This window comes from Lonchura striata, chromosome 6 (assembly GCF_050655825.1).
Source record: "Lonchura striata isolate lonStrDom1 chromosome 6, ASM5065582v1, whole genome shotgun sequence".
NCBI lineage: Eukaryota > Metazoa > Chordata > Aves > Passeriformes > Estrildidae > Lonchura > Lonchura striata.
In genome coordinates this window covers 38986848-39012255 of record NC_140708.1, presented here as the reverse complement: position 1 = coordinate 39012255, position 25408 = coordinate 38986848, and the positions used below count along the sequence as shown (strand labels likewise).

Below are 25408 nucleotides of genomic sequence, written 5' to 3'. Positions count from 1 at the left end.
CTAAACATGAACCCAAACCTGAACCTAAACCTGAACCTGTTCCCGAACCTGAACCTGTTCCCAAACCTGAACCTGAACCTGTTCCCAAACCTGAACCTGAACCTGTTCCCAAACCTAAACCTGAACCTGTTCCCAAACCTAAACCTGAACCTGTTCCCAAACCTAAACCTGAACCTGTTCCCAAACCTAAACCTGAACCTCTTCCCAAACCTGAGCCTGTCCAGCCTTACCAAGCCCCCCTCTGAGGGAGGAGGACTTGCAGGGAGCTCAGTGATCCCAAATTTGCAGCTCCAGATCAGCAAAACAGATTTACTTTTTATCAACTCAGCTTCACTTAGGCTTTAGAAGTGATTTCAGCATCTCTGTTTAAACAGATTAAAATACTAGTAGCCACAAAATTGCTATTAACCACAACAGTAAGGGGGAGAAAAATAAAGGGAGGATGGGGAGGGGTGAGCAGTAAAAGTTAAATTAATATTTTAAGTCCATTTTAATCAGCAAATTAGTTACCTTAATTTAGATATAAAGCTGATCCCCATCTCTGGTCCAGAACAGGAATTTGTTACTGAGACTGGAATTTGAGGATCTGTGAGCCAAGAATTAACATGAATACTGTGTTGTTCTGTGATTGAAGGCGGAAGAAAAAAATAACAATATTAATAAAAATAACAACAACATGCATTATTGAGATCCAAAATGTGACATTTTTTCCAAGTTTGATGCTTGGGAAGGGGAGAGAAGACAAAGTCATCCAGCCTTTTGTGCTTCAGGGGATAAAATTCTATTCAGATCTTTTACAAAGCAGAACTTTTGATTTTGCTCCTATTTTATTATCTAGCTTGCCTCAAAGACTATTTTATGTGCTGTGATGACTTTCGATGGGATGCAGTTGTAAGCAGCTTTTTTAAATGTTATTTTTTTTCAAATAAATGACTTTGAAGTCTATTTTGTAAGCTTTGGTGGGCCTTTATTTAGGTATTATTATTATTAATTTATTTATTTTACAATAGCTGTGTGCTACTGGACAATCTTTAATTTAGATGTAAACCATACCAAAATCAGGATTCTGTTTGGTATCTAATTGGGTATCACTGCCAATAAACAGGCATTAAAAAAATCCTTTCTGTGGGTCCTGAATGATACATCTATAACAAACTATTTACAGCAGAAAAACTCTTAGAAATTGAATTTATTGCAGTCTCTGCCAGCCCACATGTGATCAAACAGCACAAATAAATAAATACACCTGCACTGTGGCAATAATTGTATTTTCTGGCATGATTTACAGTAGTGCCCCAGCTTTTGTGATGTGCAATATTTAGAGGAAAACACAAATTATTGCAAAGGTTTTCAATGTCTCCAAGAGCAGCATCTGTACAAATATTTGCCAAAGTAGATTTACAGGAGGGAAAAAAACAAAAAAGACATTTTCTTCAATGTTTAAACTTGCTGGTAGGTTAATCTGGGAACATTAAATTTAGACAAATACACCTGAATACACTGTGAAGTAAAACTGTTAACTGTCAAAAATGAGGAGAAAAATAAAGTCAGTGCTTGAAGCTCCTTGATAGAGAATGAAAAAATCAGCATTAAAAAAATTAGCATTTTAATTTATCACATGAGGATCCTTGTACAGAGTTATTTATTTATTCAAGATTGGAGTGGTTTGGAGGCACTGAATGAAGCCGGTTTCTCACAGATTTTACCATCAGTGCTTTTTACTTGAAAAAGCACAAATTCTGGTGAAAGCTTTCCCTAAATTAGGGCTTTGATAAGGCATAAAGTAAATAAATATTCAGGCTATTCACACTGTGTAAAGCCAAGTCCAGGGAGGAGAAGTCATATAAATAACCCTGAAAATTTCAAGTTTTGCAACAAATTTCCCTTTAAAAATCATAGTTTATTTCCCTGACACATTTTTGCACCCAGGATTTTTTACTAATAATAATTATTTTAATAATAATATAATAATATATGATAATAATTTTAATAATATATTTTTACTAAGATAATAGTATTTTTTACTATATAATAAATAATTTTTCATTACTTACCTGGTAGTGCTGGTATTCATGCACAGAACCTGATTTTGACACAGGATCTTATGAGGGAGGAATCTGCATAAATTTAGGAACAAATGGGATGTTTCCAGGTTTTATTGAATACATTGAAATAATTAATTTACCTTAAATTATATGAGAGAACATTAAGAGAAAAACTTTAATATGATGGACTCACTGATATTTTTAAGTAAAATCTGTGTTTCAAGTAATCCAAATTAATCTGGAAAAGGTAATTTCCAATTGTCCTTCAAAGCCAGGGAAGATGACTGGGAAGCCAAAACCACAATGTCCCTGTGGGGATTTTTGAAGGAATTCTAAATAAGTTAGAGATGGGACTATTGAGTTTTTTAGATTATGTTGTTTATTTTTCTTTATTTTTTTATAGAGGTAGGAAGGGTGAGTTTGGTTTATATTGTTATAGTATGGTTTAGAAGGTTGTTAGACTCTTAGTTATAAGACTTTTTAAAGAATTATTGACTAATAAAACACAGTTAACTAGGTTATTTATGGTTTTGACTTAATTTTTAAGTATTTTGGTTTATGGATTCATGTCACAGTGTAACTTTTTTTAGTTATGTTATGACACACAAATATAGTACTGCATTTTAATATTTTTGTTTACTTTTGTAGCTACTTTTATTTTTCCTATATCTTAAACTCTAAACTTTCTTTTACTTGGTTTAACATGTCTCTGCTTTAAACTATAAATCCACATTCTCCCTTCTAGCACCTGGGTTTGGAAGCCTTTTCCAAGCACTAACATCAAATCCTGTGTTTAATCCTAAGCTTTGGTTTCCAGGCCCAGAGTTCTGAGAGTTCCCTGCATTTCAGATTCCAACAGTCCCACTGAAATATGTTTAAATATAGGTTTAAATATTAAATATGTTTAAATATAGGTTTAAAACACAAATTAAAACTTTGCACCGTGTTCTAGGTCTGCGTGACAGACTTGCCAGTTCCAAAAGATGACAAAACCACCCCCAAGGATGGCGGAATCCAACTCCTGGCCCCAACAATCCCACCCTGTGCCTGATCTGGGAATGAAATCCTCAACCCAGGAAATGCTGCCATCAACTTCAGCAGATCACTTTTATCCCCAAAGGTTAAAATCCTCCAAGGGGGATTTTGCATCTCCCATCCAATCCTTTTGCACAGCCGAGTTAGAAATTTGTACATTTTATTTGGACTGGGTGAGATTCCCTATGATTCAGCAAATTTAGTCAACCTCTATGGAATTCCAGAGTTCCATAATTTCCATGAAATTAACTCAACTTCTATGAAATTCTGGAGTTCCATAATTTCCATGAAATTAACCTCTGTGAAATTCCAGAGTTCCATGATTTCCATGAAATTACCTCAACCTCTATGAAATTCCAGAGTTCCATAATTTCCATGAAATTACCTCAACCTCTGTGAAATTCCAGAGTTCATAATTTCGATGAAATTAACTCAACCTCTGTGAAATTCCAGATTTCCATAATTTCCATGAATTTAGCCTCTATGAAATTCTGGAGTTCCATAATTTCCATGAAATTAACCTCTGTGAAATTCCAGAGTTCCATGATTTCCATGCACACTTCCAAACGAGGTTGGAAGCAACTCCATGGGCTGCTTCCTCGCAAACAGCCTCTGCTCCATCCCCAGGCTGCCACATGAATCATAAAATCATGGAATGGTTTGGGTTGGACAGGACCTGAAAGCTCATCCAGATCCACCTTCCACCATCCCAGGTTGCTCCAAGCCCCAGTGTCCAACCTGGCTTTGGGCACTACCTGGATCCAGGGGCCTCCCCACTCTCCCAGCCCAAAATTCCTTCCCAATATGCCAACTTTTTCTGGCACTCCATGCTCTCATAAACATTCCCTCTCTATCTTTTCCATACTTTTCCTTCAGGTTTTGGAAGGACAAATTTCTATAAAAACCCCAACTAGAAAATCCCACACTCGGTAATTCCTCCTCAAGCTCTTCCCACCTGGGAGAGTTTTCCTTGCTTTTTGTCCACCCAGCTGGTGACAAGTCCCAGCCTGGATCTTCCATGTTTATGGATATTTGGAGTTCAGGAAAATTCAGGAAAATGCTGGAGCTGTTTCTCATGCAATAGAAACAGGTGAAAAGGATTCTTTGCACAAAGAACTTCCTTGGCAAGGTGTCAACTCGATAATGACTGAGTAATTCTCCTCATCTGTGCAAAGCAGCACAGAAAATGGATAAAAAGTCATTATAGAAGGAAGCTCCCACCAAAAGATCTAAATTACATCCTAATCCTTTAATTCCTCAGATGAAGAACACTCCCCGGGAAGTTCAGTGGCCCGGAAAATTCTCAATTCAACAATTTCTGCATCAGGCAAAAACAGAGCTTGACATTTGTGCAGAGCAAACACCTCTCTGATCTGCCTTACTTTATACTGTTTAAATATCCTATTAAAATAAATACATTTCATGGACAGTTTACAATTAAAGTGTATTTTTTTTCTAAAAGTTGTGTTTCTAAAAACAGAGCCAGATAAGGAACCAGAAGGCCTTTATGGTACATTTTTTGTAATGTTTAAAAGTAAAAAAAGGAAAAAACCTTAAGAGGAAAAAAACAACTGTATCACCATCAGCATACAGAAATACCCATGTTTGCTGCGTCATCAACAATTACAATTACCACTATTTATTTAAATTAACCAACAATTAATTAACTAATAAATATTTGAGATTCTTCTGTTTTCTGAGACCAACCAAGGCACCTGCCTGTCCTCACACAGTTACCTCCCAGTGGTCACACAAGCTGCATGAAAGTATATCACCCAATCACACAAAATATTTTATCAACCCCTCTGGAATAATTAAAAAAATTAACAGCTTTTACATGCAATGGCAAATTAGAATCAGATTCGTTAAGTTTGGAAAAGATCATCAAATCCAACCAACCAGTTCCCCACTAACCCATGTGCCACACTTTTTTTGAACACTTCCAAGGATGGGGGTTCCACCACTGCCCCAGGTATTTTTCCAACACTTTAAAACCCTTTCTAGGAAGAAATTATAATTTCCAAACCTTCTCTGGCACAGTTTGAAGCCATTTCCTCTCATCCTGTCAATGTTAAATAATGCCCAGGAAGGACATGCAGAAAAGTTCTTCCCAACAACCATAGAAAAGAAAAAATTCCTAAAATTACCTACCCTGAAGAGGCATCTCCCAAATGGGAGGTGTGGAATGGACCAGGGGAAACACAAAAGGGTCCAACAGGAATCAGCTTCACGAAATCCTGTTTGATTTGACATCAGCACGGAACCCTTGAGCAGTTACTTCTGCTTTACACAAACCTCCCCCCGTTGTTACAACAGCGGGGACTTCTGGGTTAATTTTAACTCTAAGTCCAATGCAACACTTGTCAAAATGAATTAAGAAATTGCTGTTAATTAGAATGAACTTTCAATTCATGATTGGTGACACAGCTGGAAGTTTAGATCCTATTTTTATCTTGGTATCACACCACAGTTTACCACAGGATTATTTTACTATATTTACTTAATTTTACTGTATTTATTTCATCAGATCTTACTTATCCAGAAAGTTTGGGACGACCTGGATTCCAACTGCTTCCGTGAGTTTCCACACCCTTTATATTTAATGTTCAGTCCCAAAATAAATCAGAATTTTACTCCCAAACAGCTGCAGATTAGCACTGAAAAATTACTTACCTAGATAATGGATTTCAACTCTTTTAGAATGCTTAATTCAAATGAACACACAACACAGGAATGAAATTATAAGATTTAAAGGAAATAAAGCAGGTGGAGAATAAAAAGGAAGCTTTGTTCTTGCATCAGAATGTATTAGATCTTGCAATTTGCATATACAAATAATTCAGCCACATTCACTGGCATTAAAAACACAGCAAGATCAAATTAGAAACATAAGAAAAGAAAATAATAAGAGATGAAACTGTATAATACATACATATATTATAAAGATTTGACAAATTAAATACATTTTGGTTATACAGAAAAGTTCCAGTAACTTTACATGAAAAATGGAACCCAAACATTTCAAACGACTGAACACAAGGTGGGCAGGCTCATTTTAAAAGTTTAAAAAATACATAAAAATAGCCTAAAAAACACTGCTAATTACAGTATGCATTCTTCATTAAGGCCCAAGTCAGCCAAGCACTTTTAAGGGATTTTGGGACAGGGGGTCCATGGCACTCATGGACTGTGGGATGAGGACGCTGGGAAGCGAACGCCTCAACGCTGAGCTGAGCTGGGACCTTCTGAACACATGAACAGTCCAAGTCACACAGTGACCAAAACCACAGGTAGACTGGAAGGACACTTCCAATCCAACTATTTGGCCTCTTAAAGGAATTCCATGCAACAGATGGAGATTGAAAGGAACATTCCAATCCACCAAGACCTTCCCCAGAGCTCCAGCCATGGAGCACACACGGTGACTGCCAAGAGAGCTCTTCAAATTCCACAAGAACCTACAGCCGGGAGTTCTGAATTGTATTTTGGGCATTTCTCTTCCCTCCCTCCGTATCTCAATCTGGTTATCAACTAAAATCTGAGTACCCACCGAGGAGCTGGCGTTCCAGCTGAACTCCATCCTGCTCCTGGTTGGAAGGAGGCCTTTAGGGAACCCCGTGGGCAGCTGGAGCTGTGCTGCAGCTCCTGGGGGGCTGTGGGACCCCCACACCCTCACACCCCACCACTGCTGCACCGAGATCGACCTCGTGGCCAACTCAACCCGAGGTTTTACCTCAGGGCCCCAAAATCTGCCCAACACACAAATTCTTTTTGTTCAAATGCTGGCTGAAGGGTCAGAAAGATTCTGACATCAGGCTCATAAAATGTGAATTTCTTTCTTTTCCAACCTTTTGGTGTCTCCCTGCACTGAGACTGACTTCAGGAGACAGCCCCAGTTTTTACCACAGGGACCCACAAATTCTGCCCAACAGAAAAATTATTATTATTATTGTAATGCCCCCTAAATGGTTGGAAAGACCCTGACATCAGGATCATACAATTGGAATTCCTTTACATCATTTTACAATTGTTCAGTCTCCCTGCACTGAGATTGACTTACCTCAGGGACCCACAAAATCTGCCTAACAGACAAACTATTATTATTATTATTATTCAAATGATGGCTAAATGATTGGAAAGACCCTGACATCAGGATCAAAAAATGGGAATTATTTTGCATTATTTTCCAACCTTTTGGAGTCTCCCTGCACTGAGACTGACTTCATGGACAACTCACTCCAAGTTTTTACACCAGGAACTCATAATTCTGGCAGATTATTATATCACAAATGTGGGCTAAATGGTCTGAAAGAACCCCACTGTATCATTTCCATGGCTGAATTTATTCAACTCTTTGCATTTGGATGGAATTTCAGGAACATGCCCTTCCTCAGCTCCACTTTCAGTACCCAACCCTGTGGCTTGAGAGTTTCTTCTCATAGAGACTCACAGCGAGGTTTAGTCTTTAAACAATCTCATTTTTTAAGTGCATCATTTACTGTACAAATAAATACAGGAGTGCAGCAATGGGAAGACAAGAACAGCCAGTGGCACTCTGGGGGTTGGGGCTCAGGAATTCCCATCCCAAACCTTTTCCAGCCAGGCTGGAATGGAAGGAGACCAAGGGGCACCTTCCCATCCCCTGGCATTGCTCCAAGGTGCAATGAGATTCTACTGGAACGGGATAAAATAGTGCAAGAACAGCAGGGAAAAGCTCATTTTAAGCTGCTTGTTTGAAATAAGGCTTTGGTGCTGCATGGCCAAAGCCTGGCTGGACGAGACAGAAATGTTGCATATTTGTTATTTAATTAATTACAGATTCACCCCTTTGTGCTCATTCAGTCAGAGATGCTTTTGGAAGAGTGGGAAAGATAAATTTGGTAATTATTCAACATTCAGGTGCCCTCTGATTTTGGGGATTTCCCAGCCCCTGATCAGGGCTGTAATAAAAACTTTTAGATTTTCTGACACCAATTCTATTCTCAGTAGTACTTTCAAAAAAATATATCTCTGTACACAACCCTAAACCCCTTAAAGTCCTTTTTTGATAACATTTCTGGGAAGGTAAGGACCTGGAGGAACTTTTGCTACAATACTCAATGTTTCAGGCATTAAACTGTTCATAAAATGTTTTTTTTCCAATATTTACCTCTTAATTATCCTGCTGAGTGAAATCAAGGAATAAGAGTTCATCTCTTATTTTAAAGAAGTGGGAAATTATGCAGGTCTTTATAGAGAAGAGATGCTTTAACTCCATTTCTGGCCTTTCTCTTCAAGTAGACAAGTTCAGGTGCTGCAAAATATACTTTTCAAATATGCAAAATATTCTAAAAATCACATTATTGCCTTTCTACGTCAACCCAAATAATATTTGGAAAAAAACCAAATGAACAGGGCTTTGAAAGTTCTGTTAAATCAAACATTCAAATCCGTATTCCTACTGACTTTTTCCTGTGGACAGTATGACTCAAAATCCAACAAAACCTGGAGGCTCTTTAAAACAGCCTGGGAAAATAAATACCTATTTTCATGGTGAACATATTCCCCTGGTGAACAAAACATGTTCAAACAAATTAATTTTTTGTTATTTAGAATAAAGATTTCTATCCCATCTTACAGTGCTATACAGTATAGGAACATTATACTTTGCTTTAGAAGATATTTATATTTAAGAAACAACTTTATACAGCAAATGCAACTTTTAGAGCCAGCACAACAACGTATTTACAGTTCAGTCAACAACCCAAGTGACACTGAATAAATTAATATAATATACAACTATTTATACAGACAAATTAAAAAATAAGGCAGAAATCTCATTTGAAATTAGCATAATCTGAAAAGATGTCGATGAAATCTTGTACCACTCTGTAGCAGAATTCATACTGTTCCTGGAAAACAAGGAAAAAAGATCAAAATGTGCTTTTGGTTACACCAAGAAAATCTAAATTCTGCAAATCCCAGTTGTAAATTCAGCATGTCCTAACTGGGAGCAGTAGCTGAGGACTGGCCTGCTCTGGTTTCTGGTTGTTATTTTAAATAAAACCAGTGGTTCCTCTTTCTTTGGTCAGACACAGGCTGATCCTTGCTCTTTGGTTAAAAATGATTGCTTGAGCTTTTGCAGAGGTGCTTCTTAAACTGAATCAGTTTTAGGCCTGGCTTTGGATTTAAACCCAGCTGCTGACAGCAGAAACTCCTGAGCAGTGCCCAGGGATAATCAGAAATAAGAATCAGAAAATCCCAGGATGGTTTGGGTTGGAAAGGAGCTTAAATCCCACCCAGTGCCACCCCAGCCATGGCAGGGACACCTCCCACTGTCCCACTTCCAAGCCCCAGTGTCTGGGAAGGATTTCTTTAGCAAATAACAAAACATGAAAATCATGCTTGTTCTAGAGCCTAAGAATTTATTTCAATTCTGTTATTCTCATTCTGGATAGCTGCCCGACAGAACCAGTGAGGGATGTGGGAAAACCCAAATTTAGATTATTGAAAAAGCATCACTTTCCTTCAGCAGCTGTGGAAGAAAACTCCACAGCTTCTCTGGAATTCCATCCCAGCATCCCACCCATCCCTCTCTCAGGCTGAGCATGGATAATCCATTTTTTCATCCCCTTTCATCCTATCTGTGGGATGGAGAAAACATCTCCCCAGAAAAAGGGTTTGAGACAATTGTTTCTAAAGAGTGAATGGAAGCTGCTATGGAAAACAAAAATATCAATATTTTTATGTATTTTCAAGTTCAGAAAAGCCTTAAAAAATTTTTATATTTACTCAATAGGGAAAAGCATCTGGACTAAACTTCAAATAGTAGTTGTAGATGACCTGGAGGAAAACCTTAAAAGATTTCAAACAAGTCAGAGACATTTCCAAGGATTTCCACATCCATGGTCAGGCTGGATGGGGCTTGGAACAGCCTGGGATAGTGGAAGGTGTCCCTGCCCATGGCAGGAGTGGGAATGGGATGAGCTTTAAGGTCCTTTCCAACCCAAACCATTCTGGGATTCCAATGTATGCCCTAACATTTTAAGGTAAGAAAGAACAACTGATAAACAGCTTGAAATCCATTTACGTAATATATTTTATCACCTGCAAAACTCAAATTACATTTAATTTCACTGCCTCAGGTTCCTAAAAGACAGAGAATATTGAACCAAATTGCATTTTTAGACATGCCCTAAAACCCCCTGTAAAACCCTCATTATGCCTTGTACACACACATCCACCATGCATCATTTATGCCAACTTGCAAAAAACCCTTTTACTCTCCTCTCCCAAGGATATTTACACACAGAATTCCCTTCCAAAGTCCTGGAAAATCCCATACCAGTGTCTGCACCATGTGTGGCCTCTGCAGCCTCAAGCTCTTCACAGCCTGGAACACGTCCAGGAGCCCCTCAGCCTTCACCCGTTCCAGGATGTTGCTCAGGGCAATGAAGGTTCCTGTTCTCCCTGCTCCAGCACTACAATGAAAACATAAAAACACTTTTTTTTTTTTGGGCATGAACTGGGATAAAAATGGGAAAAGAGCGTTGGAATCTGATATGCAAGGAATTCTTAGAATTTTGGGCCTGGAAGCCAAAGCTTAAGATTAAACACAGTGTTTGAGCTGAGACCTTGGAAAAGGCTTCCAAACACAGGTGCTAGAAGTGAGAATGTGGATTTATAGTTTAAAGCAGAGACACGTTAAACTAAGTAAAAGAGTTTTAGAATTTAAGATATAGAAAAAAAAAAGTAATAACAGAGGTAAACACGTAGAATGAAGTACTGTACATGAACATGATTGGATAAGAAAGCTGACAGTGTAGCGTGGGTCCATAACACAAAATATTTAAGGATTGGGTCAAAAACATAAATATCCTTTATTTTATTGGTCAATAAATCATTCAAAAGGTCTTGTAACTAAGGGTCTTGTGACCTTTTGAACCATGCAGTGAAGATGTGAGCCAAACTCACCTTCCTGCCTGTGCAGAAGATAGGAAAAATAAATGGCATCACCTAAAAAGCTCAGAGGTCCTGCCTCTGACTCATTCAAAATTCCTCCAAAAACCCCCATAAAAGAGGAATGCCAGGGGCAGGGAAGAGCCAGGCTGAGGTGCAGAGGGGCTCACCTGCAGTGCACAGTGATGGGGTGGTTCCCTGTCTGCTGCTGCTGCTTCTGCACAGCTGCAATGAGGTCGATCATGCCCTTCCCCTCGGCAGGAATCCCGATCTCCGGCCACCCGTGGAAGTGGAACTGCCTGACCAGCCTGCTCTGCTTCTCCTGGTTGCTCTGCCAGCAGGAAAACATCCTTCAGCCACTTGTTTCTCCCAGGTGCAAACACAATTCCTGCCTGGAACATGGCAGCAGCAATTTTGTGCTGCTACAGGAGAGTATTTGCAACCTGCTCCATACCACAGAAAGGGCCCTGGTGATTTTATTTCCAGTGATATTCCATTATTCTATCCTGGCAGCTCTGTTTCTAAATCCCCCACCCACTGGTAATTTCCCACTACAATTTTCCTTTGATTTGCACAACTGTTTCCTCTGGGAAGGACTTAGGATGCACTGGAAGTGCCCAAGGCCAGGTTGGACAGGGCTTGGAAAAACCTGGGATCATGGGACGTGTCCCTGCCCATGGCAGGGGGTGGAGTGAGACGAGTTTTAAGGTTCCTTCCAACCCAAACCCAAATTTTGTGAAAAATCTCGAATCTAATCTTCTTTGATCCCTATGCGGGAGATGGCAGCAAAATCTAGGAATAATAGCAACAACAAAACAGTTAAAAAAACCCCAAAACCCACCCCCCATATTGCAACCATCTGTTTTACTGATCAGAATTCTCATATTTCATATAAGCTTCCTCTTAACGTCAGCTTTTGATTAACCACATTTAAATTTAGACAGAAACCCCAGAATTTAAGATACATAACCAGATTTGTAAATGCCTTCTGATGGGGGACAAAACCCCCAAAACCGCTGGAATTTTAAAGAATTACCGGATTATATGCGACCAGGAAGTCCCTCACACTGAAGGCATCCATCAGGCTGTCACTCTTGATTTCCACCGTGATCTCTCCGTGAGTCACGGAGCCCTCTGATGGCCAGTACTGGCAGCATTTTTCCTGCAGAATCCAGAGAATTCCAAATATTCCTTGATTTATTTTTCCCACTTATCTACATTGTCATGAATCTCTGGCATAAGAAGTGACATCCAGCATAATAAGTGTCTTCTAAACACTAAGAATACAGTGATAAAATATTTCTCGAATAGAAACCATCATGATGAAAAGGGCTCAGGAGGCCCAGATAGCAAATATTGCTTTAAAACAGAGTAGAATAATAAATAGAATTCCTGAAAGCATGATAACGTTGTTAAAAATCTTCCAAAACCACCAAGAAAAAGCTTTTCATAACACCCTTGCTGAACCCAGAATTTTCAAGCTGCAGCACAGGACTCTTTAATTAATTAATGACATTAATTCTCATATTTAAATCAAATAAGGAATTAATTATTGTATTTTAATCAAATTAGGGTAGGCTCAGAATGAGCAACAGGAGCTTTTACTGGGACAAATGGGATAAAAGTTTATACAAAAGTTTGTTCCCAAATCCCAAAACTGTCTCGTGTCAAGCATCCCTTGATGCAAACTGGAAGCTTTCAAAAATCACAATATTCTGCAGGTTTTTTTGTTTCCTGACAATTCCAGAAAAGCAGCAACTCTGCCTCACACCAAAGAGTGAACAAGTGCTCATTTTGGGAAAAGCCAAAAAAACCACCTCAGATTGCTGGAATTTTTAGGCAAAAAATAAAAATAGTTTCTCCAGTATTGATGCTCGTGGTTTGCAGGTGGGAAGGGGAAGTGTGGGGCTGCAGGGTGGGCACGTGTCAGATCAGGCCTTTTCTGACCCAGACCTGGGGCAGCTGAGAGGCCTTTTGAAACCTTTTATTCCATTTTCAGTCTTGTGTGGAGGGTGGGTTTGTACAGACATTATCATTCATGCCACCACAATCAGAAGCTATTTCCTAAGTACAATTCATTATGAGGTTTTCTTGACCTATCAGCTTTTCTGTAAATGCCTTAAAGCCAATCTAAAATTACCCCTCTTGGGTTGTGGAAGAGGTTTTACTGTGACTTCTGAGAGCCAGAGAAAGTTTGATCCTTGTGTACCCCTGAAAGAATTTTCTACCAAAGTCATTGACATAAAAACAAAGGAAGAAAGAAGGATAAATAAGAGAAACTGCAAATGTCTATTCCAATGAGCACTTTGTCTTTCCTGACCACTGACTAGTTTTGTAAGAATGTATAAAAACTCCTGTAAGAATACACAAAACTCCTGATGTGTTTTTTAAGAATGTATAAAAAGCATCCATGCTATAATAAAAACAGGTTTGAAGCCTTCTGAAAATGGAGCGTGCTGCTTTGGATTGTCTCCACCTCAACTACGACAGTGGCTACAATGCATCTTTCACAGTTCTCTATCTCCAAAATATCCAGTCTTATTTGCAAGGCCACCCTTTGAAACTCGTAGCTCCATTTCTCTCTCAACAATGCCATTTCTATTCCACGGCATTTCTAAGCAGCATTTATCTCAAGGTTTGCACACTGTGTGGAGCCTTCTGCCAGGCTTTGAGAGCTCTCTGCAAATCCATTTCCCACCTACCTGCTCCCTCTCCTGGACCTCGGTGAGCATCACGATGGTGTGGCACTTCCACTCCCACACCATCCTCCAGAAATCCTCCACGGTGTGAGGGAGGGGGCCCTGGGTGGCGATGAAATAATCCTTCTGCCGATAGCCCTGCGGGAAGAGAGGGGGTCACCCTGGGGACGGGGACAGGGAGGTGCTCAGGTGCCGGAGCCCACCCTAGATCAGGGTGTGGTGGAAAAATCTCTCCTCCAACCCTGCTTCCCAAGAAAAGCTCAGCAGTCTCTGTTGTTGGGTCTCAAGGCAGTTTATTGCAAGTTATCTAAAAGATTTTCTTCTCAGGCAGAGGCACACACACACCCTGACATCCTCTCTGACCCCGACTGCTTCTTCTCTCCCACCCAGGGCTGCTGCTGTCTTTTATATGGTACATTACATGTTACATGGTTACAGTTTTCCCCAATGCCTATTACCTATATTAAATGGTGATTTTCTATCTTTTATATGGTACATTATGTGTTACATGGTTACAGTTTTCCCCAATGCCTATTACCTATATTAAATGGTGATTTTCTATCTTTTATATGGTACATTACGTGTGACATGGTTACAGTTTTTCCCAATGCCTATTACCTATATTAAACGGTGCTTTTCTATCTTTTATATGGTACATCACGTGTTACATGTTTACAGTTTTCCCCAATGCCTATTACCTATATTAAATGGTGATTTTCTATGTTTTATATGGTACATTACGTGTTACATGTTTACAGTTTTCCCCAATGCCTATTACCTATATTAAATGGTGATTTTCTATGTTTTATATGGTACATTACGTGTTACATGTTTACAGTTTTCCCCAATGCCTATTACCTATATTAAATGGTGATTTTCTATCTTTTATATGGTACATTACGTGTTACATGTTTATAGTTTTCCCCAATGCCTATTACCTATATTAAACGGTGCTTTTCTATCTTTTATATGGTACATTACGTGTTACATGTTTACAGTTTTCCCCAATGCCTATTACCTATATTAAATGGTGATTTTCTATCTTTTATATGGTACATTACATGTTACATGGTTACAGTTTTCCCCAATGCCTATTACATATATTAAATGGTGTTTTTCTATGTTTTATGTGGTACATTACATGTTACATGTTTACAGTTTTTCACAATGCCTATTACCTATATTAAATGGTGCTTTTCTACTCTAAACCAATCTGTGAGTGCCAACATCACCAAGAACATGGAGGTAAGGAAGAAGAAAGAGGAAGGACAGAGCAGACCCAAATCCCAAATCCATCTTAAACCCTCTGACCCCCATGTACAAAACCAAAACCCCCCTGTACAGCACTCAAAAATTCTTCCCTTTACTTTGTGACTACTTCTACTATAATATCTAATCTTTTGTGATTTCTTCTTCTTCCTGCAAGGTTGGTAAATCATTCCATGGCTCAAACCCAAAATCCCAGCTGTTTCCAGCTGCCTGCCAGGGTCTCAAATGCTTCTGACCTGGGCCCGGAACCTCCAAAAATGTCTGAGGGACATTTTGAGTTCCGACACTCAGAGGACATCACAGCTGAGATGGGGGCTTCTACTCCAGGGAACAGCCTCAGGCTGCACCAGGGAAGGTGGAAGTTGAGCATTAGGGGAAATTTCCCCACAGAAAGTGTTGGCAGTGCCCCTGGAGGGATTTAAAGCCACATGGAGGTGGCCCTTTGGGGACATGGGGCAGTGGTGGCCCTGGCAGTGCTGGGGATGGTTGGACTTGATGGTCTGAGGGAGCTTTTCCGACCCCAGCGATTCTGTGGTTCTAAAATCTCCCCCAAATTCACAATGCTCAGGTGAATTTCTCCAGTCATGGCTGAGGGGATGAGATTCTGCAGGACCAGATTCCAAAAAGATTATCACAATGTCAGCTTCCAGCTTTCTCTACAATGAACTTCTGCCTCAAGTTTTGAGGTTCAGCTTTATTTCACAGAATCAATGAGGTTGGGAAAGACCTCTGAGACCATCCAGTCCAAGCTGTGCCCCAAGCCCAAGGCTCTGAGGGCCACATCCAGCCTCTCCTTATTTCCATGCAGGTGTGACCTGTATGGAACCCACAACCCTCAGTCACTAACGTGGTTTTACTGCTTAAGGACACGTTTAATTCTCATATTTCAACAAAAACAAGACACAAACCCGGCTCAGCTTCCAACAGGAAGCCGGGAAGAAAGCCTGGAATACATCCAGCTCTGCTCAAGGAAAGCCTGGCTCCCAAACACTGTCACAATTTTTCCCTGTGCTTAACACTGACTTTTCTGTTTCTCAGAAAAGCAAACATTTACACCTGTTAACCTGACCCAGATAATGGAATCACCGGCTGTAATTGTGCAGCTGATTTGTTTGGTCAGAATTTAATAAAAGATTTGGTTTATAAATCTAACAAGGTTTAAATTGCACAACATTTAAACTGAAATTAAAAACACCAGATAAGAAATGCATTTGGAAACTCCCATAAACAAAGCTCATGTTCTTTGCAAGCCAAGCTGATTGTGCCTCTTTAAAAGACCTGTCAGCAGCAGCAGAATCTCTGATTTTAAAAGGAAATGCACAAAAATGTTGTTTACTTACATCTATGAAGGAAGCATTGATGTAATCTGTGTACTCCTGCCCTCTTTTCATGGACAGAATCACTCTGTTAAAATCATCTGAAAAAAAAAAAAGCCTGGGCTTAGTTTTGAGTCCAGTTTAAAAAAAGTCTAGTCTTAATTTTGAGGCCAGCCTTACTTTTGCCATCAGCATATGGAAGAACAAACCCCACCCAATCTTTTCTGTGAAATGTTCATTTTCAGGTGCAAACATTCCAGTGCTGCTCAGATTGTGCACGGAATCACACAGGAAAGGGCTGGTTTAACAGGTGAAACTGCTGAGTTATTTAATCCAAAATCCCCAATTGTAACAGATTTTTCAAGTGATTCAGTAAAACCCAATTCACGGGATGTTTTACAGATGAGTTTGTAAGGGGAGCTGTGTTCTGAGCTGAGCTGGCTCTGCATGGAATCACACAGAAACAGGGTGGTTTAACAGATGAAACTGCTGAGTTGTTTAATCCAAAATCACTACTTGTAACAGATTTTTAAGATGATCCAGTAAAACCCAATTCACTGAATCTTTTCCAGATGAGTTTGTAAGTGGAGCTGTGTTCCGAGCTGAACTCTGCATGGAATCACACATAAAAGGGGTGGTTTAACAGGGGAAACTGCTGAATTATTTAATCCAAAATCCCTGACTGTAACAGATTTTTAGGGTGATACAGTAAAATCCAATTCACTGAATTTTTTACAGATGAGTTTGTAAATGGAGCTGTGCTCTGAGCTGAGCTCTGCACGGAATCACACAGATGCAGTGTGTGCTCCTGGCAGGGATTTCTGGCATTTCTCTGGAGATGGAAGCTGGGCTCTTACAGGGGATGATCTGGATGACTCTTGCTTTCTTCATGTTGGCCGGGAGGTTGCCAGTCCTCATGTTCTCCTTCATGATGCGGACGTTGGTCAGCTTCTGCAGAGAGCACACAGGGGCTGAGCACTACCAGGGCACTCCAGAGTTAAAAAATCACTGCCACCCTCACAGGGAGCCTGCAGCCACTTCTTTCTCCTGGCTATGGAAACTCAGAAGGAATAACAGTCCCAGAATCCCAGAATGGTTTGGGTTGGGAGGGGCTTTAAATCCCATCCAGTGCCACCCCTTGGGACACCTTGACTGTGCCAGGCTGCTCCAACCTGGCCTTGGGCACTGCCAGGGATCCAGGGGCAGCCCCAGCTGCTCTGGGCACCCTGTGCCACAGCTTTACACCCTCCCAACCAAAAATTCCTTCCCAATATCCCATCTAACCTTCCTTCCCTCAATACTGTTAATTCTGGAACTTGTTCTCTATCATCAAACTTATGTTTACATCATTTTCTTTACCCAGTTCCCAAATTCTGTTAAATCAGTCCTTTAAAGCAAGGGGATAGCTCCAGCTAACACCCAGATAAAACTATATAGGAAATAAATATTTTACCGTAAGGAAAATCATAAAATAATTCTAACTATTCCCTCAGGGAACTAAAACCATTTAAACAATGATCACACACAGCCAGTGGGGTTTTCTTCATCTGGGGTTTCTCCACTGATAAGAAATGGGTTATTTGGGGTTTTTTTTTGAGGTTTTTCTCCAGCCCTGTACATTCCCTGCTGTCAGTCACCTCGGGGTTAACAATCCCACTGGGATGCAGATTAGGAGCTCCTAATCCAGTTTCCTCTTCCAGCACTATCTGATCTGGCAACCTGCACCACACCCAGAGAATCACTCCACTTTTCTTGTATAAACAAACAAAAAGCCTTTAGGGAAAGGCCACAGAATGACACAGCTCTGAATGAGGGAACTAGATTAAAATCTGAATTTAGGGAACAGGATGTTCAGCAAGGCCCCATTCACAACAACCACCAAATAAAACAACTTCTTCCCTTTTATGCACCTTTAGGGTTACACTTTTATCCTCTTGGCTTACATCTTGAAAATCCTATGGGAAAGATTTCCACACTTACTTTAAATTCCTCTTCCAGGCCTATTTTGACCAGGTTTGGGGCTGCATTGTGGGAAGTCTGGAGGTGTTTTTCCAGGGATGACACATCCAGCTCCGTGTCACCGTAGAGGTAGTACTCGAGTAAGGCTTGGTAAATGAAGGAATATTGCATCTGGACGGGACAGAGAGGAAGAGGAAGGGAGGGAAATGAGGAATTCTGGGACTTATTTAAAAATCACAGAATGGTTTGGCTTGGAAGGGACCTTAAATCCCACCCGGTGCCACCCCTGCACGGTCAGGGACACTTCCCACTGCCCCAGGTGCTCCAAACCCCAATTTCCAGCCTGGCCTTGGGCACTTCCACTCATACCCTGTGACATTCTACTCTCATGTGCATGGGAAAACCTGGAAATGACTCCTAAAAGTATTTCACAGTGGTCTTCCTCACCTTTATCTTCTGCCCCACCCCTCATCCTTTACTGAGCTTTGTGCATTTTTGAATTAGAGAATCCCAGAATGATTTGGGTTGGAAGGGACCTTAAAACTCATCCACATCCCACCGCTGCCATGGGCAGAGACACCTCCCACTAATCCCAGGTTGTTCCAAGCCCAAATTTTCAACTGTTCTATGTGGCAAGCACATTTTTGTCCCTCAGAGGATTTTTCATAGAGGTGCACAGAGAGAAATGAAAAAGAAAACAATTTCTATTTCTGCTCCTTGTTTTTCCCATGTGGAATGTGTTTGGAGAATTGTTTACCTGGGGTGATGCTTGGTTGGATTTTGGTGAGGATTGTTTGAGCCTGATGGCCAATCCAACCCAACCCAATCCAACCCAATCCAATCCAACCCACCTGGGGCTGGGCTCTTGAGTTGGGTTAGAGTCAGACAAAGTAGTATGTAGTTTTAGTACCCTCCTTTTATACAGTATATTAATGTATTTTAGCATAGTTATAATAAAGAAATCATTCAGCTTTCTGAATTGAGTCAGACATCAGCATTTCTTCCCATTGGGTTTGCCTGCATTTACAATATTTGAACAGCACGGGACACGCTGGGCTGCCCAACAGAGTGGGAATCCAGCAGCATTCCCTTCTCTGCCCAGGAAAAGCTGGAATTTGGGGCGACTGAAGCGCACTCACATCAGTCTGGACCATCTGGGGCCGCTGGTTGCGGATCCTGGAGACGAACTCGAAGACGTCGACCTTCTGCTCGGCGTGCATCATGTCGATGATGGCGTCGATGACGATGAAGGTGCCCGTGCGCCCCACGCCCGCGCTTGGGAAGGAACAAACACACAGAAACACCCCTGGAGCCACCCACATCTGCAGGAACTGCTGCAGCAGCGAGCCTCCTGCTCAGACTGGACTGAAATGCTCGATGGGAAACATTCAATCTCCCGGAATCATGGAATGGTTAAGGCTGGAAAAGCGGCCTCAGATCCTGGAGTGCAGCTGTTCCCCCATGTCCCCAAGTGCCACATCCACAGGGCTTTTAAATCCCCCCAGGGATGGCTTCCACCCCTGAGGCCTGGCCCAATGCCACGTCACTCTTTCAGCAAAGAAATTCACAGAATTCCAGAATCACCAGGTTGGAAAAGACCTCCAAGATCATTGAATCCAACCCAGCCCCAACTCCTCAACCCAACCCTGGCACCCAGTGTCACATCCAGGCTTTGTTAAACACACCCAGGGATGGTGACTCCACCACCTCCCTGAGCAGCCATTCCAAAACTTTATCACGCTTTCCATAAAAAATTTTCCCTAATATCCAGTCTAAATCTTCCCCTTTTTCATTTTAACAAGGACAGCAAAAAAAGAGGGGTGCTTTTAGCATAAAACCCCAGCTCTCCCCAGCTGATGGCATCAGAATTACATTTAAAAACACATTTGAAAAGAAAATCTGCTTGACTCTCTTTAATAATTCAGGTTAAGATAAAATTTTAATTATTCTTTTAGGAGTTTTTAGCTCCGCATTTCCCAACGTTGCCATCCCTAGACACTTCTTGGCTTTTATATCCTTAAAAGCCACGAGAGGGAGCACAACTGTTAGAAATGACAAAATTCCAGCGACTTTCGGCTCTTCCTTCCAGAGGAAAAGGGCATGGCATCCTGTACTAGTCATGAGGAGCTCTCCTTTAACCTCTGGGCAGTTTGCTTGGCTGCAGCGGCCACAAACACCTCCAGGAACAGGATAAAAAGGTCTCCTCTCCCCTCATGAGCTCAAAAATACACAGCCATTCTCAGCAAGGCAACATTAGGTTTCCAATAAGACCAGAAAAAAAAAAATAAAATTGTGTTTGTAGTACAATTATTTCATTTCCACACTCATTTTTACCAGCAGGGAAACCAAAACCCACGAGCTCCACTATTCCAGAGGTTGGAGGGATGATGGAGATTCCCTTCCATCCATCCATGCTGGCTCTCTGGCACCTCAAGGAATCCCCCTCATCTCCCAGTGCCTTAATTCCCACTCAGAAGAGATTGTTCTCCTCCTGACAGCCCTGGAAGCCACCTCCGAGCACGGACCTGCCCTCCCCAGTTCTCACTGGTCCCTCACTGCTCATTCCTGGAGGTTTCAGCCCAGCTCAGCTTCCTCGCTCCCTTTCCAGCCATGATCCCTCTTTACACATCCCTGTTCCCTCCCACGGCTCCCAGAGCAGCTCTGGATTCCATCCCCGCCAAAGCTGGTGACTTCCCCACCCTGGGCATCCACCTCAGGAGCTCCCTGTCTCCATCCTTGGCCTGCTTCGTGCCCTCCCTTACTCAGCCATTCCTCACAGTCCCTCCCCACCCACTGAAAAAATCCTCCTTCCAAAAAAACCTATTTCTAAAAACTTACAGAACACGAGAACCAGCACAAAATCCTGCCAATTCTCATTTTCACTCCTTGACTCCCAAATGCTCAATCAGTGTTTTATTCACTTTTTTTCACTTCCCAAACCTCACTGGACAGCTTTTGGCCAGGATGGCCAGGGCAGATTTTCCTACAGGCTCCCTAAAAATGGATGGTTACTCACTGCTGATGGGCTTCCCTTTCCTTTTCCCAACAATTAATTCAGTGGTGTCACATCCTGAGCTGGGAGGGAAGTTCAGTGTCACCTCTGTCCCCCTCCATTTCTCACCCTGACACACACAGCAGCCTTGCTCTGCTCGGCTGCCCCTTTAGATTTCAATCTCTGCAGGTACTAATGAAATTATTTTGTATTTTCCTTGCTTTTGGCTTTCCTTCTGCTGGTTAAACCAAGCACAGCATTTCCTGCTGCTGCCAAATAAAGCTCAAGCCCAGAATGAGGCTCCACACACAGCAAAGAGCTGTAAAAATATTCTCAACTGACACAACTCAAATCTACTTTTCCCACCTAAATGGTTTTTTTATTCATGACACCTGGGGGAGAAGGTGAATCCCAGCAGGACAAACACCCTCATTTTCTCTAGCACACATTTCTAGGGAGTATTTCTAGCAAGGAATTTTCAACTTTTTTTGCCTTAAAAACAAGATGCAGACAGCCAAAGCTGTTCTTTTCTTTTCATCCTGCTCTTGTGCTCTTTTTACTCTAACTTTGCAATGACAATTGCTCCTGAAAAGCCACTTCCTGCTCGGGGTGAGCTTACAGCTGCTCTAGAAATTGCAATTATTCTCTTCCAACTGTTTGAGAGTTTGGTTTTAGTTTCATTAAAGATTTCAACAGTTTAGCAGCAGGACGTGCCTGTGTGAGTGACCAACGAGTGGAATTGGTTCTGGATCGGATGAAGCACATTTTTTAAATTGCAGCATTTAAGTCTCTTGAATTCAAGTCTTTCTTCCAAACTTTTCAGGCATTTCATTGCTAATTTCCATAAAAAAACTGCAATTTGACTGTGGGAGAAGTGGGGGATGAATTCCCAAAGCAGCACTGAGTGGCAAAGGCCACAGATTTCTATCGCCAGTCTGTTTTTCCAACAAAGAACAGATTTATACCAAACAATGGAGAGCCCTCATAACAAAAACCCTAAACAGCAGCACAACAACTTCTGTTTGAGTATTAAACTGACAGCAAAGACAGAGCTTTGGAAATTGTTTTTACTCTCAGCTCTCAAAAACTCAGCAGATTATTACCCTTGAATATAAATATGTGAGTAAATATATCTATAAATATAAATACATATATAAAATAAATATAAAATATACATAAAATCTTAAAAAATATATTAAAATATTTTTTAAAAATCTAAATATATATTAATAACTCTAGGCCAAGCCACAAGACTGGTCTGAGGAGCACATACATACCTACAGTGAACAACAATTGGTCCAGCATGGGCAGGATTCAAGGTTTTGACTTTTTTCAGGAATTTCAGCATGCCAATAGGTGTGAAAGGCACCCCAAAATCCGGCCAGCTGGTGAAGTGGAGCTGTGTGACAAGCCTTGGAGCTTTGCATCCCTCGTGGAGCTGCAGGAACACCCAGACTCTGAGGCTGACATCTCATTTTCCATGCAAAGATTAATGAACAAACTGCCATGGTTTTTATTTATGGATTTATTCCCCGCCACACTCTGGGCCTGACTCGGGGATTTGGAGTTTACACTGTGTGTAAAACACAAACACTATGTAAAAACACCATTTATTTTCAGTGGAATAATCCCAGGATAGGATTGCAAAGAGCGAGACAGAATCTTCCAAATAGCCAAATTGTGATAATTCACTTGTGGGGGATCTTGGAAGGAATTTGAGATGAGATCTCTGAATTATTTTATTTTATGAGGTTTATTTTTCTTATATTTTCTTATCTTCTACACAGGAAGGTGAGTTAGGCTCACATCTTCACTGCGTGGCTCAGAAGGTCACAAGACCCTTAATTATAAGATCTTCTAAGGAGTTATTGATCAATTAAACACTGCCAATAAGGATATTTATGGTTTTGACCCAATCCTTAAATATTTAATCTTATGGACCCATGCTACAGTGTGAGCTTTCTTAGCAATCATATTATCACACAAACCACAGTCCTGCATTCTAAACTTTGTTTACCTCTGTAACTAATTTATTTTTTCTATATCTTAAACTCTAAAACTCTAAACTTTCTTTTACTTAGTTTAACATGTCTCTGCTTTAACTTATATATTCACATTCTCACTTCCAGCACCTGGGCTTGGAAGCCTTTTCCAAGCTCTCAGATCAAATCCTGTGTTTAATCCTAAACTTTGACTTAGAATTAAAGTTCTGAGAATCCCTTGCATTTCAGATTCCAACACCAAATATATCAAATTCACTTTTTTTTTTTAATCTGTGCATTTTTTCCCCCACAGATCCAGTCCCTGCTCCTGTGCTGGGCAGTCCCAAGGCATCCCTGGGCACAGAAATCCAGACCCTCTCTGAGACAGGAATTGCAGAGGATATTCCTGGGCACACACCCCTCTGCACCCACAAATTACCTGCCTGTGAGAAAGCAGCTCTATTTTTTACATAAATAAATTTTAATAAAATAATAAATAATTAAATTATAATTAATAATAAATATTTTAAATAATAAATAATAATTTTAATAAAAAGATAAAAGGGGCAATAAATACTGTTGGGTGGGTAGTTTTAGTTAGAGGTACATTAGTTAACTATAATATTTTTTTAAATATATTTTAATGTATTGATTACATACATATTTATAAATATTATATATATTCAAAAATTGTTTAAAATTTGTTTATATGTTTTGGGTATTTTTTAGTCTGGTTTGATTTCTGACTGGTGTAGAAGTGATTAATTGGTTTGGTTTTTTTTGAGGGTTGTGTGTTACTTTTTCACAACAGCTTTTGGTTTTGTGGTTTTAGTAGTTGGTACTTAGTGATGATTTTTTTTAAATGTTATTTAAGTATATAGACAGTATCACTTTTTCTACAGGTATGTTTGTTTTTACTGTTAGTTACAAAACAAAAGTATTACCTATTATTTGATATAGTTATTTTTGTAAAAGTTAAATGTATAACACATATTCTAATATTTTGCAAAAGTTAAAACCGTAATATATTTACTACACTGCTCATAAACTAAAATATTGTTCATAAATGATTCGAGCATCCAAGTTCCAGACCGGACTTTGAGAATCAAAGTTCCAGATTGGACTGCTCATAAACTAAAACACTGTTCATAAATGATGTTTTGAGAATCCAAGGGGCCAGATCACAATTATTATATTAAAAGTAGTTATAAATAGAAATTATTATTTTTAGAAATATTATTATTATTAATAATATGTTTTAAAAATTGTGATTAGCAATTGATAAAAGTTAATTTACAAGAGCGAAAGCCAACAACCACGTATTTATTTAGCCTCACTCACGATGTAATTGTCGGCTAAAATCAGCCCAATTTCTAAAATTCGGATTTCTCAGATAGCCTGGATTTCGTGCACGGGAGGATTTTTGGTTTTGGGATGCTGCCAGGCTCCCCCAGGCCGAGCCTCACCGAGTGCACGCAGAACTTGCGCACGGTGTAATCCACCAGCACCACCGAGTCCTCCACGGACACGCGCACGCCGCCGTACGTCCAACAGCCCTGCTCGGGCCAGTACTGGAAACACTTCTCCTGCAGGGAAACACGGAATTTCAGAGCCAAGCAACGGGGATTTCAGAGACAAACCCCAGGAATTTCAGAGCCAAGCAATGGGGGTCTAAACCCAGGGAATTTCAGAGCCAAGCAACAGGGATTTCAGAGACAAACCCCAGGAATCTCAGAGCCCAGCAATGGGGGTCTAAACCCAGGGAATCTCAGAGCCCAGCAATGGGGGTCTAAACCCAGGGAATTTCAGAGCCAAGCAACGGGGATTTCAGAGACAAACCCAGGGAATCTCAGAGCCAAGCAATGGGGTCTAAACCCAGGGAATTTCAGAGCCAAGCAACGGGGATTTCAGAGACAAACCCAGGGAATCTCAGAGCCAAGCAATGGGGTCTAAACCCAGGGAATTTCAGAGCCAAGCAACGGGGATTTCAGAGACAAACCCAGGGAATTTCAGAGCCAAGCAATGGGGGTTTCAGAATTAAACCCACGGAATTTCAGAGCCAAGCAATGGGGATTTCAGAGACAAACCCAGGGAATTTCAGAGCCAAGCAATGGGGGTCTAAACCCAGGGAATCTCAGAGCCAAGCAACAGGGATTTCAGAGACAAACCCCAG

General features: G+C 40.7%; 1 protein-coding gene across 7 annotated transcripts in view; it reads right to left on the bottom strand.

Moving 5' to 3' along the window:
• The window catches only part of PTPRE (protein tyrosine phosphatase receptor type E), a 106522-nt gene that overhangs the window by 2399 nt on the left and 78715 nt on the right, over window positions 1-25408 (bottom strand). For all 7 annotated transcript variants that reach the window (XM_085582987.1, XM_085582982.1, XM_085582981.1 and 4 more), the window contains exons 10-20: window positions 24702-24821; window positions 22531-22691; window positions 19401-19536; window positions 18283-18432; window positions 17160-17253; window positions 16327-16403; window positions 13721-13855; window positions 12055-12180; window positions 11189-11349; window positions 10405-10540; window positions 25-8971 (exon numbers count right to left, since the gene is read on the bottom strand). In XM_085582987.1, coding sequence (XP_085439113.1) covers window positions 8897-8971; window positions 10405-10540; window positions 11189-11349; window positions 12055-12180; window positions 13721-13855; window positions 16327-16403; window positions 17160-17253; window positions 18283-18432; window positions 19401-19536; window positions 22531-22691; window positions 24702-24821 — 1371 coding nt within the window. In that variant the 3' untranslated portion in view covers window positions 25-8896. The remainder of the gene's footprint in view (window positions 1-24; window positions 8972-10404; window positions 10541-11188; window positions 11350-12054; window positions 12181-13720; window positions 13856-16326; window positions 16404-17159; window positions 17254-18282; window positions 18433-19400; window positions 19537-22530; window positions 22692-24701; window positions 24822-25408) is intronic.